This window comes from Rattus rattus, chromosome 13 (genome assembly GCF_011064425.1).
Source record: "Rattus rattus isolate New Zealand chromosome 13, Rrattus_CSIRO_v1, whole genome shotgun sequence".
Classification (NCBI taxonomy): domain Eukaryota; kingdom Metazoa; phylum Chordata; class Mammalia; order Rodentia; family Muridae; genus Rattus; species Rattus rattus.
The window spans coordinates 6279143-6295827 of record NC_046166.1 but is presented as its reverse complement, the minus strand read 5'-3'; the positions used below and the strand labels follow the sequence as shown (position 1 = coordinate 6295827).

At 52.2% G+C, this 16685-nt stretch overlaps 1 protein-coding gene across 1 annotated transcript in view; it reads left to right on the top strand.

Moving 5' to 3' along the window:
- Window positions 1–10674, top strand: part of Prkcd (protein kinase C delta) — a 29621-nt gene extending 18947 nt beyond the window's left edge. Inside the window, exons 7-18 of the mRNA XM_032918768.1 lie at window positions 945–1030; window positions 1269–1398; window positions 2096–2196; window positions 3277–3367; window positions 3650–3750; window positions 3856–4029; window positions 4236–4327; window positions 4731–4793; window positions 6048–6186; window positions 6292–6480; window positions 6938–7066; window positions 9997–10674. Coding sequence (XP_032774659.1) covers window positions 945–1030; window positions 1269–1398; window positions 2096–2196; window positions 3277–3367; window positions 3650–3750; window positions 3856–4029; window positions 4236–4327; window positions 4731–4793; window positions 6048–6186; window positions 6292–6480; window positions 6938–7066; window positions 9997–10152 — 1451 coding nt within the window. The 3' untranslated portion in view covers window positions 10153–10674. The remainder of the gene's footprint in view (window positions 1–944; window positions 1031–1268; window positions 1399–2095; window positions 2197–3276; window positions 3368–3649; window positions 3751–3855; window positions 4030–4235; window positions 4328–4730; window positions 4794–6047; window positions 6187–6291; window positions 6481–6937; window positions 7067–9996) is intronic.
- Window positions 10675–16685: the final 6011 nt, after the last annotated feature.

Genomic DNA, 16685 nt, shown 5'->3' with positions numbered 1-16685 from the left:
GTGCTCCAGTCAGTCAGTGCCAGGCTGGCTTGTTGCAGCTGGCCGGAGCCAGTTCTGTGCATTCCTTCCTAACTCTGTGCAGGTTCCCAGGCTGTTGCCCAAAATCTGCTGTTGTAGAGATTTACATGGAGACCAGCCACTGACTAGGCACGGACACACACGAGGTCTCTGCCCCCGGGGTGGGCGTGAGATCCTCACTAGCCCTCCCGTGACTGTATGCTTGTTGTAGATGAACGTGTGTGACGCACAGGTGTGAGTGTGAGCGCTCCTTTCACGGTGACACAAAGTGTGCAGCAGTCTCTGCAGACCGTGGGTGTGAGCGAGCACAGGCTGCTCTCCCAAGTGCACGGCCTTGGTCTCAGCACGGGCCAAGTGCCCCTTTCCTTGTCTGTAAACTACAGACAGTAGGTTCAAGTGTGAAGACCCACGGGATAACATACATGTAAGCTATGTTTTGAGGGCTTAGCAGGTGGTGAGTGTTCAGTAAAAGAAGTCTGTTGTTGTGATCACACAAGCTCTGTGTGGATGGGCAGGTGTCTCTGCGGGGCGTGTCATATGGACCGGTGAAGGAGAGCTCAGCAGCTACTTGCTGACCTGGAGGAAAGAAATCGGAAAGGGGGCTTTCCTCCTGCCCCTATACAGTCTCACTTCTTACCCCCCACCCCACACACACACCACTACTGAGGGTCCTTGAGCCTTCTCTAATTCTTACTACCCTTTAGACTGGCCTGTCTCTTGCCCATGCTTTTCAGGCTGCTCTGGAAAGGATAGCAGGGGGGAAGGGAGAATAAAGCCCGGGGCTGAGGCCTGTGTAGGGTGAGGGTGTGGGCGGCCAGTGAGAAGGCTGGCTTTGTGCAGAGGGCTGTAGTTGGCCAGTAGTGCCAGCTCAGACTCTGCCTCTCTTGGTGCCTCCCCCACCCCGCCTGGGCCTGTGCCCCTTCAAGAATGCAACGCTGCCATCCATAAGAAATGCATCGACAAGATTATCGGCCGCTGCACTGGCACTGCTACCAATAGCCGGGACACCATCGTGAGCTGGGCCCAGGGCGCGGGGGTCTGGGGACTGTTAGATGGGAGGGCCATGGGTACCCTAGACTCTATGGGGCTCACCCTCTTTCCTCCCTTTCTTTCACTTTCCTTGCATCTTTTCTGGGCTCCTTGGGCCTTTGGGTTTCCCAGCCCTTGGTGGAACCCCGTTATGCACCTGACAACCCACAGTTTTGGAGAGCTGGCATGTGACCCCTGACCTGTGATACCCTTCCCTCCAGTTCCAGAAAGAACGCTTCAACATTGACATGCCTCACCGATTCAAGGTTTATAACTACATGAGCCCCACCTTCTGTGACCACTGTGGCAGTTTGCTCTGGGGACTGGTGAAACAGGGATTAAAGTGTGAAGGTGTGTGCTACACAGGTCCTCCACCTCCTAAGCCCCGTACCCACCATCATGCCTGATTCTTCTCATGCCGGCCCTAAAACCAAAGGACTCTTATTTGTCTCCCCTTCATATGTCTCCAAGTTACATCCCCAGGGCACAGCTCACATCACTGAGGAGCAGGTGACTGGAAGTGCTTAACCAGGGCTTGCTGCACTAGCAGGCCCTGTCTGCCTTCCTCCCTCTCCCCCTCCCCGCCTCCTCTCCCTCCCCTGCCCCCTCCCCTTATCCCAAGCTTCCCTTCAGGAGAATCTCAAAGCTCTGAGGAAAGCTGCCTCCTCACTTGTCTCAGATGTTAGAGGTTAGCGCTCTCTCTCTCTCTCTCTCTCTCTCTCTCTCTCTCTCTCCCTCCCTCCCTCCTCCCTCCCTCCCTCCCCTTTCTCTCTCTCTTTGGCAGGTTCTCACACAGTAGCCAAGGCTGGCCTTGAGTTTAGAGCAGTCCTCCTGCCTCCACCTCCCGTTGCTGGGATTATGGGTGTGAGTGGCTGTACCCATTAGTCTCCTTTTCTTTGTTTGTACCATGACATATCATGGTGGTTTCAAATGCCCTCATCCCCAGAAGCTCAACAGTCCAAAAAGGTCCCCTCCCTCCTACCCCCCCTCCTACCCCCCATCCATATCTGAGACCTGACACTGCTGGGCCCTCCTCTGATTCTTGCAGACTGTGGCATGAATGTGCACCACAAATGCCGGGAGAAGGTGGCCAACCTGTGTGGTATCAACCAAAAGCTCTTGGCTGAGGCCTTGAACCAAGTGACCCAGGTAGGCAGGGCTTGAGGGACCTGGACACAGGGCAGTGGGAGCAGAGAGTATCAGGGCTGGCAATATACCTGGGGAGCCTAAGGTGGGTGAGGCTTCGGGAAGATTGTTGATGAATTTAGGTGGCAGAGAGAGGTGGCCTTGTTATCTTTGGAGATTTCCTCATTCAGGAAGCTGTTAACTGAGGAGAGGCAGGGGCTGCAGAGTTGAATGTTGGGACATTGTGAACAAGGACCGGGTCTATGTTATGTGTGTGCCATGTAGGGCATGTAGGTGTATATGTGTGGTATAGGTATTGTGTATGTGACAGATGTGTGCATGTATGTGTGCATGTAGTATTTATTTGGTATGTAGTGTGTGTTCCCAGAGTATAGTAGCTAGGTGTGTGTGGTATATAGTGTACTGTGTGCATTTGTATGCTGTGTGTACATAAGTGTGTATGACATGTTTACATAGTATGAGTGTTGTGTGTATTCAGTGTGTGGTATGTGTGGGTGGTGGTATGTAGCATGTGAAATGTATGTACATAATATATATGATATGCATATTGTGGCACTGTGTGAATGTACAGTGTGTGGTGTGTGGTAGTGTGTGTGCATTTACACGTGGCAGGCATTTAAGGGGTAACACAAAACTTTAGAGTGAAAATCTAGAGCCAGATATGAAGTTAGTGGCCGGCAAGATGTTTCAGTGGGTAAAGGCATTTTTCCAAACAGCCTAACAGCCGAAGTTCCCTCCATAGAACACACAGAATAGGAGAGAAACAAATCCTACAAGTAGGTCCTCTGGTCGCCATGAGTGTCATGTGGCACGTGTGTGTGCACACACATATCCATTCACATATACACAAACACATGTAAAAATTTCTTAAAAATGAGATTAGACAGTTTATGAAATGCTTAGGAAGGCATGGTTCAGTTTACTAATGTCTGCCTATAATCTGTGGAAGGGGGGAATGAGAACCGGGAGGCCCGGGCCCTGTCTCTCTGACACCATTGACATTGAGGGGATATTGTGGTTGGGGTCCTCTTCCTGGCCTGAGACTTCTGACAGTGACTTTTCATTCCGATGCCCTTTCCCTAGAAAGTTTCCCGGAAGCCAGAGACACCAGAGACTGTCGGAATATACCAGGGATTCGAGAAGAAGACAGCCGTCTCTGGGAATGACATCCCAGGTGAATCCCTTTAAAGCTACCATTCCCTGACAGGGCAAAGGAAAAGAACAGTAGTGAGACCTGGGATAAGGTACCGAGCTTCTTCCTCTCCAAGGCCCTTCCTTCCCCAGCCCACTCTCGGGACTCCAGTAAGTTCTCTCTGTCTAGTAAGTCCTGGAAAGAGGCACCACTCTCGGCAAGCAGCCTTTTCTCCTCTCCGAGGCCCCTTGCCTAGTCCACTCCTGCCCCTGGAAAGGGAGTCATGTAGACTAGACCTTAGTCTCTCCCTCTCTCTCTTGACAGACAAAAATGGGACCTATGGCAAGATCTGGGAGGGGAGCAACCGGTGCCGCCTTGAGAACTTCACCTTCCAGAAAGTACTTGGCAAAGGCAGCTTTGGCAAGGTGAGGGAGGCCCGAGGACCAGGGCTCAGGGGTTTCCTGTTAAGTCCCAGAGGCCGGGTACTGGTAACCTCCAGGGTCTTTGCTCAGAATCCTGCCCGTCGGTAGGTACTGCTTGCAGAACTGAAGGGCAAGGACAGGTACTTTGCAATCAAGTACCTGAAGAAGGACGTGGTGTTGATCGACGATGACGTGGAGTGCACCATGGTGGAGAAGCGGGTGCTGGCGCTCGCCTGGGAGAATCCCTTCCTCACCCATCTCATCTGTACCTTCCAGACCAAGGTTCCTATCTGTCACCACCCATGCCTTAACTCTGCCATCCTCCCTGCAGTGGGGCTGTGTCTGTTCCAGTCACACCTCCCAAATTGTCACCCTTAACCCAAGTCCTGTGCTCTCTGCCTCTGTCTGGGGCTGGTTCCATATCTTCTACATGGGTATCTCCTACTTGTCCCTTCACCTCTGTCCCTTTACTCCCCACCCCACTCCAGGACCACCTCTTCTTTGTGATGGAGTTCCTCAATGGGGGCGATCTGATGTTCCACATTCAGGACAAAGGCCGCTTCGAACTCTACAGGGCTACGTATGTGAGGAGAGGGACTTTGGCTTAGTGTACTGGCACACTGTCCTTCATTCTTTCTCTCCCCTCCCCATAGCCACACCCTGCCCTCCCCCTCCCATGAGTCAGGATAGAGCTATCACTGTGGAGACAGGGGACATCGTGTGGGTCCTCTAGGTCCTGTCCTCTGTCCAGCCTCAGTCAGAACAGCAGAGTGGACAGTGCCCTGAGTGACACTGGACCCTGTAGTGGGCAGGGCCCTAGACCACAGTAGTAATGCTGTCAAGCATTTGTGTGCCCCTGAGGTGTGCTTGGGTCCATGGTGTTGGTTTAGCATTTCCCACCCATCACATATGTGTATGTGTGAATGGATCCATGGGATGATGGGACTGGTGGGCAAAGTCCTGGAATACCATCTCTTACTCAGGTTTTATGCAGCTGAGATCATCTGCGGACTGCAGTTTCTACATAGCAAAGGCATCATTTACAGGTATTGTTAGTACCAGGGCTGTGGGGACTTCTGGGAAGGGTGGTGCCTGACCTGACCACTGGCCCAACACTGCTGAGAGTACGTCTTTGGCTGAGTGCTTGCCTAACCCTCTGACTTGGTGCGGGAATTTTTCTGCCCCTTCAGCTGAGGCTAGTGCAGCTCCTGGGCTGGAAACTCATTCCCCTTGCTCAGTGCTGTAGGAAAAGGGGCAGCGCAGGCAGGTTCATTGTCTCCCTACTTGATGCTTAGCCCTCTCATTCCAAAGGCCCCAATCTAAGATCTCACCAATAGCAACGGTTCCCTAAGTCTGCATCCAGGACATTAGGTTCCACCCTGTGGCAGGCTGCCGTACGCTCACCGGAAGGGCTGAGGCTGTCCTCTGCGTATCTTGATGTGGGCTGATACTAAACTATTCATCAGGAAAAACAACCTACCGAGCCAAGTTGTGGCTTTACACCTCTGTAATCCCAGGACTCGGGATGCAGAGACAGGCAGGGCTCTGAGCTCGAGGTCAGCCTGAGCTACATAGGGCATCCAAGGCTGCGTACTGAGACTCTGTTCCAGGTTTCTGAGGTGCACTCGTGTGCACTTAACCCACACACAGACACACGTGCACAGGTATGCATTTAAAGGTTGGCGAGAGTGGAATGTGGTAGCCCATGCCTTTAATCCCAGCACTCTGGAAGGGAGAGGCAGGCAGATCTCTTGAGTTAGAGGCTAGCCTGGTCTACATAGTGAGCTCCAGAATAGCCAAGGCTATGTAGAGATCCTGTCTCAAAAAAAAAAAAAAAGTGTATATGAGATACATATTCCAATTTGCTTGTCTGTGCCTAGAATTGCTAAAGGCTGGCTGGTGGTTGAGATTAGTAGAGATGAACCTCGTACCGTTTGCACATTTGTTATTTGTTCCCACGCCTGTAAGTTATCTATTCAAATGACTAATGCCCTGGTTGAGTCAGACAAGCCTGAGTTGGGTAGAAGGGCGTGGTTTATATCTGCCAGTCACAAGATCACAAGGGATAGTTGTTGCTCTGAACTGCACTCGGGGCTTCAGGGAGGAGGGTACTTCGTGTCACTTTTGGCATAGTGGGTGGCTGCCAGAGGAACCTGTTTAGCTCCCGAGATTGCCTTTCTCCTCCATGTTCTCTTGTGCTCTGAGGAGAAGTTATGGACTTTCGGGGCTAAAACCCAGCATGGCACCAACGCTGGGTCAGGACTTGTGCCCAGGGATATTCTGTCCTGTGATCTCTTCAGGGACCTCAAGCTAGACAATGTAATGCTGGACAAGGATGGCCACATCAAGATTGCTGACTTCGGGATGTGCAAAGAGAATATATTTGGGGAGAACCGGGCCAGCACATTCTGCGGCACTCCTGACTACATCGCCCCTGAGGTAAGAAGATGTCTCTCACTCAGCTGTGCATTTGGCCTCGGTAGGGTAGAGCCAGAGGGGCTCCTGAAGAAGGCTGGTACCCTATTCTGACCACTGTTGCCCCAGATCCTGCAGGGCCTGAAGTACTCATTTTCCGTGGATTGGTGGTCTTTTGGGGTCCTCCTCTATGAGATGCTCATTGGCCAGTCCCCCTTCCATGGTGACGATGAGGACGAGCTCTTTGAGTCCATCCGGGTGGACACACCACACTACCCGCGCTGGATCACCAAGGAGTCCAAGGACATCATGGAGAAGGCAAGGCCTGGCTGATACATGCCTTTGGGCTTTCGGGAGGAGCTAGAGTAGGAGCTCCCTGAGGCTCCATGCCTGGCATATCCCAAGCCTTGTTCTGTCCTTATTCCCAGATAGTCCTTTTGAATCCCTTGCCTGGAATCAGCAGGGTGTGGTCAGGGTCTGGAGACAGATAGACCTGTGGGCGAGTTCTGGCTCTGTCTGGAACTAGTGGTGACTGTGGGCGGGTCACTTAACCCCTCTCCTTATCTTTGCACTGCCTCAGAGTTGCTAGAAGCACACAGAAACCCCTAACACCCAGCACCTAGGCAGATAGTATCACTAAAACATACAGCTTAACCCTCAGCCTGAGTTCCTTGGGCTGAGCCTGCCCAGTCTTAGAGCCATGGGGCTGCTAGCAGCTCGCTGAGCTCCAGTTTCCCATGGCCTTGAGTCTGAGCACGGCCCCTGTGGATTGCAGCTCTTCGAGAGGGACCCTGCCAAGAGGCTGGGAGTAACAGGAAACATCAGGCTTCACCCCTTTTTCAAGACTATCAACTGGAACCTGCTGGAGAAGCGGAAGGTGGAGCCGCCCTTTAAGCCCAAAGTGGTATGTCACCCCACCCCTGCTTCAGGTCTGGCCCTTCCCTTGCTCTGCCCCCTGCCCTACACCATCCCCACACTCCCCACTCTCCTTCCAGCAAGCCTGCTTCTGGCTCTCTCCCGGCATGCTGTACCACCGTCTCTTCTCTACATGCTCATCCTCTGCCCAGCAGGCATTTGGTACACATTGGGAATGGCAGATTCAGGATCTTGACCTGGGGAGTGTAGCTCAGTGGAGAGATCTTAACCGACCTCTAGGCGTGGTCACCAAATAGAAGCAGGAGAGACAGAGACAGGCAGGCGTGATGGAGCACACCAGGCCTAGCACTTGGGAGGCAGAAGCTGGAGCGTGGTTACAAGTTCGAGGTCAGCCTAGTCTTCACAGTGAGTCCTCGGTTGGCCAGGGCTACATAGTGGGACCCTGTTTCAAACCAACAACAAAGAGTGGCAGGCACCTGTAATCCCAGTAGAGGGGGCAGCGAGGGCCCTGATGCTGAGGTAAGGGTATTGTAAGTCTGGGTCAGCCAGGGCTGCATAGCCAGGTCTCGTCTGAGACAGACAGACAGACCAAGAGACAGGACCTTACTGTGGGTGCTCAGTCTGACTCAGAACTCTTGGACTTGTTCCTCCTACAGGCACTCACCACCATGCCTGCTATTGGCCATTTTTCATAATTAAATTCTTCAGTACCCTGTGTCCCCAGAGCTGTATTTTGGCCACTAGAGTTAGGGCTTCACTTCCATCCTCCATCTGTTTGTTCCTCAATCACAAATAGACGTACCGAGTCCTTGTTGGGTGCAGAGCACTGTGCTTGGCTTTAGCAGGGTGAGAAGTCCTAATTCCTGATGACCCCAGCAAGATGCCGTCACACTGGTGACACTCTGTGATGGAGGGCAGCAATATGGGAGATGTCACAGGGCACACAGTATGGGTTGCTTCCGGGAGAGAAGAGCAATAGGAACCAGGATTACAGGGACCAGAGTGGTCTGTGAGGATGCTTCGAAAGGACTGATATATGGGAGTAGGGCTCAGCTGTCAGGTAGAGAGCATCCAGGTAGCGAGCTGTTTGTATCAGGGCCTCATCCTCAGCAGCCACGGGACTGGTTGAGATCGGGAGATGATGTCACTGGGAAGCAGGAACCTGCTGGCTGTAGCATCAGAGCTCTGTGACCAGATGCTCAGTGGAGACAGGCCGGTCTCAACGTCAAGACCAGGCGTCACAGCAGCATCCTGGCTTTTAAAACTAAGTTAGGGCACAGCGTCCCCTTTGTGGTCATAGCTCCCCCTCTGGCTGCCTTTTCTCCCACTTGCTTGCTTTCTGTCCTCTGTTGGTACATACTGTTCCCACTGGGCCGTCTCTGTCGCATGCCCCGCATTTGTGCTTCCCCCTGTGGGTCTCACAGGCAGGGCTCCCTGACCAGGGGACAAGCTGGCCCAGCTTCAAGAGCAGCGCATGGCTCCTGCTCTAAGAGGTTTCTTCCTCCACACGCTAGGTGTGTGTGGGGATGAGCGGCCTCTGCCCCTGGGGGCAGGGCAGGTATGTGAGCAGGGCAGTGCGCTCTCAGCCCTAAGAGCTGGCCTGACAGGAAGTGAGCCCAGGGGCTGTGGTGTAGCTCAGTGACAGGTCGGTGTCCTCCCCAAGTAAAAGTCAAAGTCAAAGACCAGAACCAGGCATGGTAGGACATAGCTGTGAGCCCAGGCCTTGGGAGGGAGAGACAGGAAGAGCCGGGGTTCAGGGCCAGACTCAGTTGCCTGAAACCATCTTGAAAGAGCAAAAACAAGAACAAAAACCAGATTCCAATGTCTCACCTATCAAATCTCTGGCCATAGAGTGAGGCCTGGTGTCTCTGAGCCTGTTTTTCTGCACATGGAGCAGTAGCGATTCTCTCTGGGACTCTGATGTAGGAAGAAAGAAGGACGTGCTCTTTCTCCCCTAATCCACCAGTTCTCAAAAGAAGCCAGATCTGAAGTTCTGTGTTAAACAATATTGCTTTAGAGCCTATGGACCCCAGCACTGAGGGCGAGACATGTAGTTCCACTGTGGAGCTTAACACCAGGCCTCCTGATCCAGTTCCTAACAGTTTACCAGACCAAGCATGCTAGCCCAAATGCTAGCTCAGGTGCTAGCCCAAATGCTAGCTCAGGTGCTAGCCCAAATGCTAGCTCAAGTGCTTGTGCCTTCCAGCCCAGTGTGGCCCAGAGTTCACCGGAAACCCGTTACCATCTTATGCAGTCCTCAGGGGCAGTGAATTAGGAACTTTTCTTATAAACAGCCTGAGAATAAATATTTAGTTTGCAGGCCCCTCTCTCAGTGCAGCCCCACTCCTTGTTCAGCAGATGAGTGTGGCTGTGTAGTCATAAAGCTTGATTTGTGGGCACAGACATTTGCATTTGACTTCATTTTCATATGCCACTGGATAGTCTTTTCTTCTCCCATCCATTTCAGATTGTAGAGCTGGACTATGAGTGCGGTGCTCAGTGGTTCTAGTGTCTGAGAGGCTGAGGCAGGAAGGTCATGAATTTGTAGGCAGCCTGGGCTATGTAATGAGACCTTGTTTCAGAAGTACCAAAACTAAAACCAACCAACCAAAAATAGCAAATTCTTAGCTATTCTAAAAAAAAGCTATTCTTAGCTCATAGGCCTCCACTGAGAGCAGATAGGAGATGTGTGGCCCGCAGGCTGCAGTTCACTGGCCCTGTTCTGGAGGATGTCCCTGTCCTTACTTACCCAGTGCGCCCTGCCTGCCTTCCTCATCTCTTGGGGAAACAGCGTTCCCCTGTGATGGGACTGTCCTTGGGTTGCTGGTGACATCCTCTTTCCCCGTTGAGTCAACTGCCCCGGCTAGCACGACAAGGGTCCAGAAGCCTGGGTACCTGGCATGCCTTTGGAGGCAGACATTGGAGACACTCTGACCCCCTGCTGCTTTTTGCTCACAGAAATCCCCTTCAGACTACAGCAACTTTGACCCAGAGTTCCTGAATGAGAAACCCCAACTTTCCTTCAGTGACAAGAACCTCATCGACTCTATGGACCAGACAGCCTTCAAGGGCTTCTCCTTTGTGAACCCCAAATATGAGCAATTCCTGGAATAGTGAGCTCCCAGACCTGCTTTTAATGCCCTGGCAGAGTAGGCCCATCTGCCCTGGTTTGCATCCGCACTGCCCGTGAAGAAGAGTGGGTGACTGGTGATTCCTGCTGCTGCCCCCTCTTCCTCGGAGGGTCCGGCTCCTGTTGGCTGGGCTCACAGTACTTCCTCTGTGAACTGTTTGTGAATTTGCCTTCCTTTTGCCATCGGAGGGAAACTGTAAATCCTGTGTGTCATTACTTGAATGTAGTTATTGAAATATATATTATATATATGCACATATATATAATAGGCTGTATATATTGCTCAGTATAGAAAGCATGTAGGAGACTGGTGATGTGTTGACCTTTTTTTAAAAAAAAACCATATGTATACGTGTGTATGTATACATCTACACACGTATACATATATGTATGTATGTATGTATGTATGTATGTATATATGACCAAAAGAAAAAGAGAGCACAAGCTACCTGAACCACAGGATTGTTTATGTGTGTATAAATAAACACTGAATGGTACCAACCTGACTGTGGGGACATTTATGTCCCAGGAAGTTGGTGGCAGGTGCTCCTGCCACTGTCGACTGCAGTGGTGTACCCATGGGTCTTCATGCAAATGTGTTTGTGTTTAGGGGGTTCTTTTGCTCCAGGGCCCCGGAACTGCAGGAACCACAGATGTCACTGCGGGGTCATGGTAGAGGTGAGACTGGTTGTAACCTGTCTCTGGGTAGAGAGGGCCAGCCCAGAATTCAGAGAGGCAGAAAGCCAGGCCTGAAAGTCGGAGCAGGGCACAAGGCTGTGCGTGTGTCCCAATACTAGTGTTTGCTTAGTATGCGTAAAACTCGGTCCCATTTCCAGCGCCATCACACGCATGCACGCGTGAGGGATGTAGTTCTGTTGGTTGAGCATCTGCCTCGAGTGCACGAGGAAGGCCCCATCCCCAGCAGGGTATAAAGCTGACATTTGTAAACCTGACGCTTGGGAGGTGCTAGCAGGAGGATTAGGAGTTTAGGTTCATTCTCAACCACACAGAAAGTGTCGAGGCCAGCCTGGGCTATAAGAAATCCTGTCTTAAAAATAATTCAGAAAAGATTTAGAGTCTGGCCCTAGATTAGGCAGGGAGATGAAGAAAAAAAGACAAAGATTTTAGGCATAGGACTCAAACCTCAAAATCATGCCCTTGATTGTTTTAAGCCTCAAAATCCTCATCTGAGAAATGGGTACAAGGCAAAGAGGTGACAGCTATAATTGCACATCTTTTTGTTGTCTTGGTTTTTTTGAGACTGTCTCTCTGTGTAGTCTCAGCTGGCCTCCAGCTCTGTAGATCAGGCTGGCCTCACAGAGGTCCTCTGCCTCTGCCTCCTGAGCACTGGGATAAAAGGTGCGTGTCAGCACACCTGCCTGAAACCACACTTTCTCGGGACAGGAGTCAGCATCTAAGTCCTAAGGTGATTCCACAGGAGTCCTTGCTGCCTGGAGAGGAAAGGGGCAGGGAGGGGAGAAATGCCCAGTGCCTGGATGGTGTGTTCCCGTGTGCTGACCACACTGACTACTGCACAGTCGAGGAGTCTGACTCTAAGACACAGCACCTGGCTGCTGCCTGCGAGCCGTGCCAGCATAGCCATGGACTGCAGGGGCTCCCTAACTGGGCTCTCTTCACTGCCTCCATCCCTCCCCCTCTATAAGCTTCCAGTTTGTCCCTGCCTCCCTCAGTCTGTTCCTGCCTGCAGCCTAGGGCACCGTTCACAGACAGAGCCCTCCCTTGGGCCCCTCTGGTCCAGCCCCTGGGGCCCCCCCGTTGGCTCTTTGTCCTGGAGGTGGATGAGGCAGTCCTAGCTCCTGATTGGCTGGTCCAGTAGCAATGCTACGGACTGCCAGCAGCTCATTCTTTTGGGCTGAGGTACAAATTTCCACAGCCTGAGAAGGCAAGACGGACTGGAACTAGCCAAGGAAGAGGCTTAGAGGGATGGAAGGGTAGTTCTGTCCTCTCCCTGTCCCCAGGAGGAGGTGCCCAGGGTCCCCGGTGTTCTGTTTGTGCCATAACAAGCCAAGGTCTCCAGCACTTCCCTGAGGCCACCGGCAATGCCTATAGAACAGAAATTGTATTGATGCTCGAATTTGGGGGCTCCCGCTGCCTCTCCAAGCAGGGCCTCGTACACAGCTTTACCTGCAAGGATGGGTTCCCTCCCCTGCAGAAGAGAGGGGAAGGTTAAGTGGTTTCTCAGCTTCAGGCAGAGAGGAGTGGTGAGAACACAAAGAAGTTGAAGGTTTGCGGTTCACACACTAGCTCCGTTCCTTATCAGCCTGTCTCCCTCCCAGCGATAGAATGGACCACTAATCCGTGCTGCCGTGGAACAACCGGTTTGGGAGAGCTTCACCCATGGCCAGGGGCTGGTGCCTGTGGGACCTACCTCAGGAAGCCCTCATTTGCTGTGGGAAGCAGCTGTCAGGGATGCTGCCTCTGCTCGAGTGCCTGGGAAGGCACATGTCTGACTCTAGACCTGTTCCCAGCTTTTGAGTAGGAGCCAGGCCTGGCCCATTGGCCAGGAAATGCCTCTCCTGCTAGGCTCAAAGCCACTTACCCTACTCTAAGGGTCTGGAAGCCGGTGGATTGCCTTTGCCAAGTGGATATACAGGCGGCAGGAAGCACAGCACTGGTAAAGACAGGGCAAGCAGCTCACTCCCGACAGGACAGAGCAGTGAGGATGCTAAGGTGCCTGGGCACACAGCCCAGGCTCTGCCGTCAAAATGCCCTGGATGTAAATGCTGTGTGTCCCAGTGACCTCAGCAAGTGACTTAATCTCCCAGAACCCCAGTTTCACTTCCTTATTGGAAGATGGAGCTGACCAGGATGGCTGTTGGCTATGATGACACAATCGTATGTATACATGTTGCATAGACAGCTTAGGAAACAGCAGCCACGGTGACCCCACCCCTTGGGGGGCGGGTACAACGCGTTCTGCCCCACACTGGATGACTACAGGTAACCACTAGTATGTATTTACCTACCCAGTCACTCGACGTTCCCCCTTCAGGCAGAGGTACTCAGGAACCTCATGCCCAGACTTGTCAGAATGCCTGCGTCTGCATGTGTTAACTGAAGGAAACAGGAAGTGAGCAGAAGCCTGGGCATTTGGGGAGCTGCTTAAGGATTTTCCTGTCAGGTGCAGGGGGGGGGGGCGGGGGCGCAAAAGTTTTGCAGAAAGATCAGTAGGAAACTAGTGGCTCGGGGGTGGGGGTAGGGAGAGGAGGGGGGGTGGGGGTGGGGCAGGGATCTCACCTTATTGCTTCTAAGTGCCTGCTTTAAAATTTATCCTTATTCTTCAGTGAGTGTGTGCACATATGTGTACTGTGCATGTAAGAGCAGGTGCCCTCAGAGGTCAGAGGAATCAGGTCTCCTGGTGGCTGGAATTACAGGAATTGTTAGCTGTAAATGTAATTCTGGGAGTTTTTTTTTTTTTTTTTCTATATGATTCCTTGTTCCCAAGTAAATGGCACAGAGACCTTATATTTATTCATAAGCTGCAAGCACTAAGCTGGGCAGGTTCTGAGCTATCCTAACCCTACTATGCTGGCCTGGATTACTTCCCAACCACACGCCCAGTACTTGCCGTCTGACCCTTGCCCTGGTTCGCTCTGGTTCATGTGTATCCCTGTGGCTGCTCTCTCATGGAAACCTAATAGTGAATCCTCCTGGTCCTCCTCCCTTTCCCTCTCTGTCTCTGTCTCTCTGTGTCTGTCTCTCTGTCTCTCTCTGTGTCTGTCTGTTTGTCTGTCTCTCCTGTCTCTCCTGGAATTGGAAGTCCTCTCCTGTTCTCTCCTGCCCAGCTACTGGCTGACCAGCACTTTATTAGAAAACAATCTTTACACATCATCGAGACAGGAGATGCTCCAATAATCATGACAGCGCCAACATCTGGACTACAATCAGGTCCCTGGGCACAGAAGCCAGCATCTGAAATACAGTGTGCAAAACCATCCCCTAACATGAGCCCCTTTGGATGATGGGATCCAAACTCAGATCCTCTGAAAGAGAGAGCAGTTTGTGCTCTTAACCATTGAGCTACTTCTCAAAGCTCAGATGTGCCTGCTTCTGAGGGTGCTGGCATCTGGGGGGTACAGGACAGAGCTACAGAAAAGAAAGATACATGGTATGAGTGAGTGGATACATGTGTGGATGGATGGATGGATGGATGGATGGATGGATGGATGGATGGATGGATGGGCAGACAGGTGGATGGACAAATGGATGGATGGATGGACAGATTGATAGAAGGACCAGCTAGACCTTAGGTGTCTGTTAGACTGCCTGGAATTCAGCAGTGCATATTGACAAAAGGTACGTATCTTTCATACCAAGTTCTTAGCAGGGGTCTCAGTCCTGGCTGAGTCCTGGAACCCAATACCCAGGTTAGCCAGGTCTAATTACATTGTCATCTTGGAGGAGGTCCAGGCATCATATTTTGAAAGCTCTCCTGATGTTTATGTGCTTCAGGATTGAGAGCAAGTTAGGCGAGGTGAGAATCTGCATATTGCCCAGTGAAGCTAGGGAAAGCTGCTCAGAAAAGCCACACCTTGGAAATCAAGTCACCTATCAGCACTGCCAGACCGGCCCATTGCTTGCCCTGTGTAGGAGGCTTGGCTTTGGAGCCCCTGGAGCACTGCTCCATGTCTAGGGCAACAGACAGAAAAACCAAGGGGTCTGTGAGGTGGCCACTTGGCAGGGCAACATTGCCCACTGCCTGGCTGGGCTACATCGCCCTCTGGTGGAGGCCATCTCTGGCTGCTGCAGACCCAGTGATACATAGGCAATAATGCTGCTTCTTGCATAAATGATTATCTGTTTTTTGTCTCAGAGGATGGTATCCATCCTAATGTGGTGGCCAGAGTTCCCAGCAGGTCCTCATTAATGTAACTGATACAAGTCGGAGGACCATACTTTCAATAGACTCTAATAGAGGGAACAAGGCTACGTCCAGAATCGGCCAGGGTGGCGGGGCTCCAGGACGCCCCGTGGCTGCCCTTGGCCTCACTTTTACAGGGCTTAACTTTCATCTCTCTCAGGCACCTGCTTCCACTTTGGAACCATCAAAGCTAGACAGGGCCTCTGTACCCCTCCTGTCCCCTGACTGTGCGTAGCAGATGACCTTGGATGACTGCCTGCGGGAAGCCAGAGGTCGGACAGCAGCGTTTGGTCTTCTGAATCCTAACTGCACGGCCAGGGCCCTTTTATCCCCTTAGGAGGGAGGACAGCACATACAAGATCTGAAAACAAAGAAGGGGACCAAGGACAGAAAAAGGCTTCCAAAGCGGGGCCCGAGTCACCATGACTCAGATGGCATCAGGCTCCTGAGGCCGGAGGCATTCTGAGTCCCATCAGCGGATCTACTTCTGCCCTCTGCAGCCATACCCTGTGTGATTTCAGTCTTTGAACCTTAATGTCTGTTCCTAAATCAGGCTTTTTAAGTGGGCCTTAGAAGACCCACAGTTTTCTCCCTCCGCCTGTGTTAAATACATACTCGGGAAGCCCTGACATTTTCTTCTCAGCCCACATTAAGCGCTGCACAAAGGCCAAGGCCTGTGGGAAAGTACGTTCTTCCGAAAGGCCTGCTGGGAATCGGTCTTACTGATTCCACTTGGGCTGTGGGTTGCGTTGGTGTGCGTGCTCTGTGCCTGAGTTCTTACGCTCCTTGGTAGGAGCAGGCATCTGCCGCGAGCCAGGATCTTGAGGGGTATGTATCACTCAGGGCCGTCATGAGGCGGATTTTAGTAAGTATGGTTGGCATGTACTGTGTGCGGCCCACAGGTTCAGGACAATGACACTATGTCGAGCCCTGTTCTCTCTGCTTCCCTGAATTGTGGCCTGTAATTAATCTTCACAACAGCCCCTGAGGAAATGGCTGTTGCTGGCTGTCAAGCTCCTCGCTTCACCAGTGAGTCAGCTGAGGGTCTGAAGAGTGGAGGACTTGCCCCGTAGCTCTGGGAGGCTCCTTGGAGTCTGTGCGTCTTTGTCAGGCTTTCTTTGGCAATGAGCATAATTGCTCACGGGCTTGCCCAATACTAGCCAGGAGGAGAATGAGGAGATGACCTTCCCCTCCATGGACGCCCCAAGAAGAGAGAAAAGGAACTGCAGAGGATAGCTAGCAGGGGCACACTTTGGCTTGGCCCTGGAAAGCCCTCAGAGATTATAGAGCCCCAGTGGGTATCTTTGTGGAGTCACCATTTTGTATTTGGAGCCAGAGGAGAAAGGGATGAGGTGGGCCAGGTTTGCATGAGGAGGCAGTCACAGAGACATGGGGCAATCTTCAGAAGAGACAGTCAGCTATGTACCCAACACAGCACCTCCTCCTGTAGGTCAGAAGCCTGGTTCCTCCTTTCTGCCTTCTGCAGGTTCACAGACAGCACGGTGAGCTCAGATGACAGCCAGAGGCCAGGAAATGTGCAAAGATGGGTTTGGGTGAGTGAGAGCCCAGGATGTGGCAGTAAAGAGTTTCCTTCACCTGGCACAGCCCTGCTCTCCCTGCTCTCTGCCCTTATTG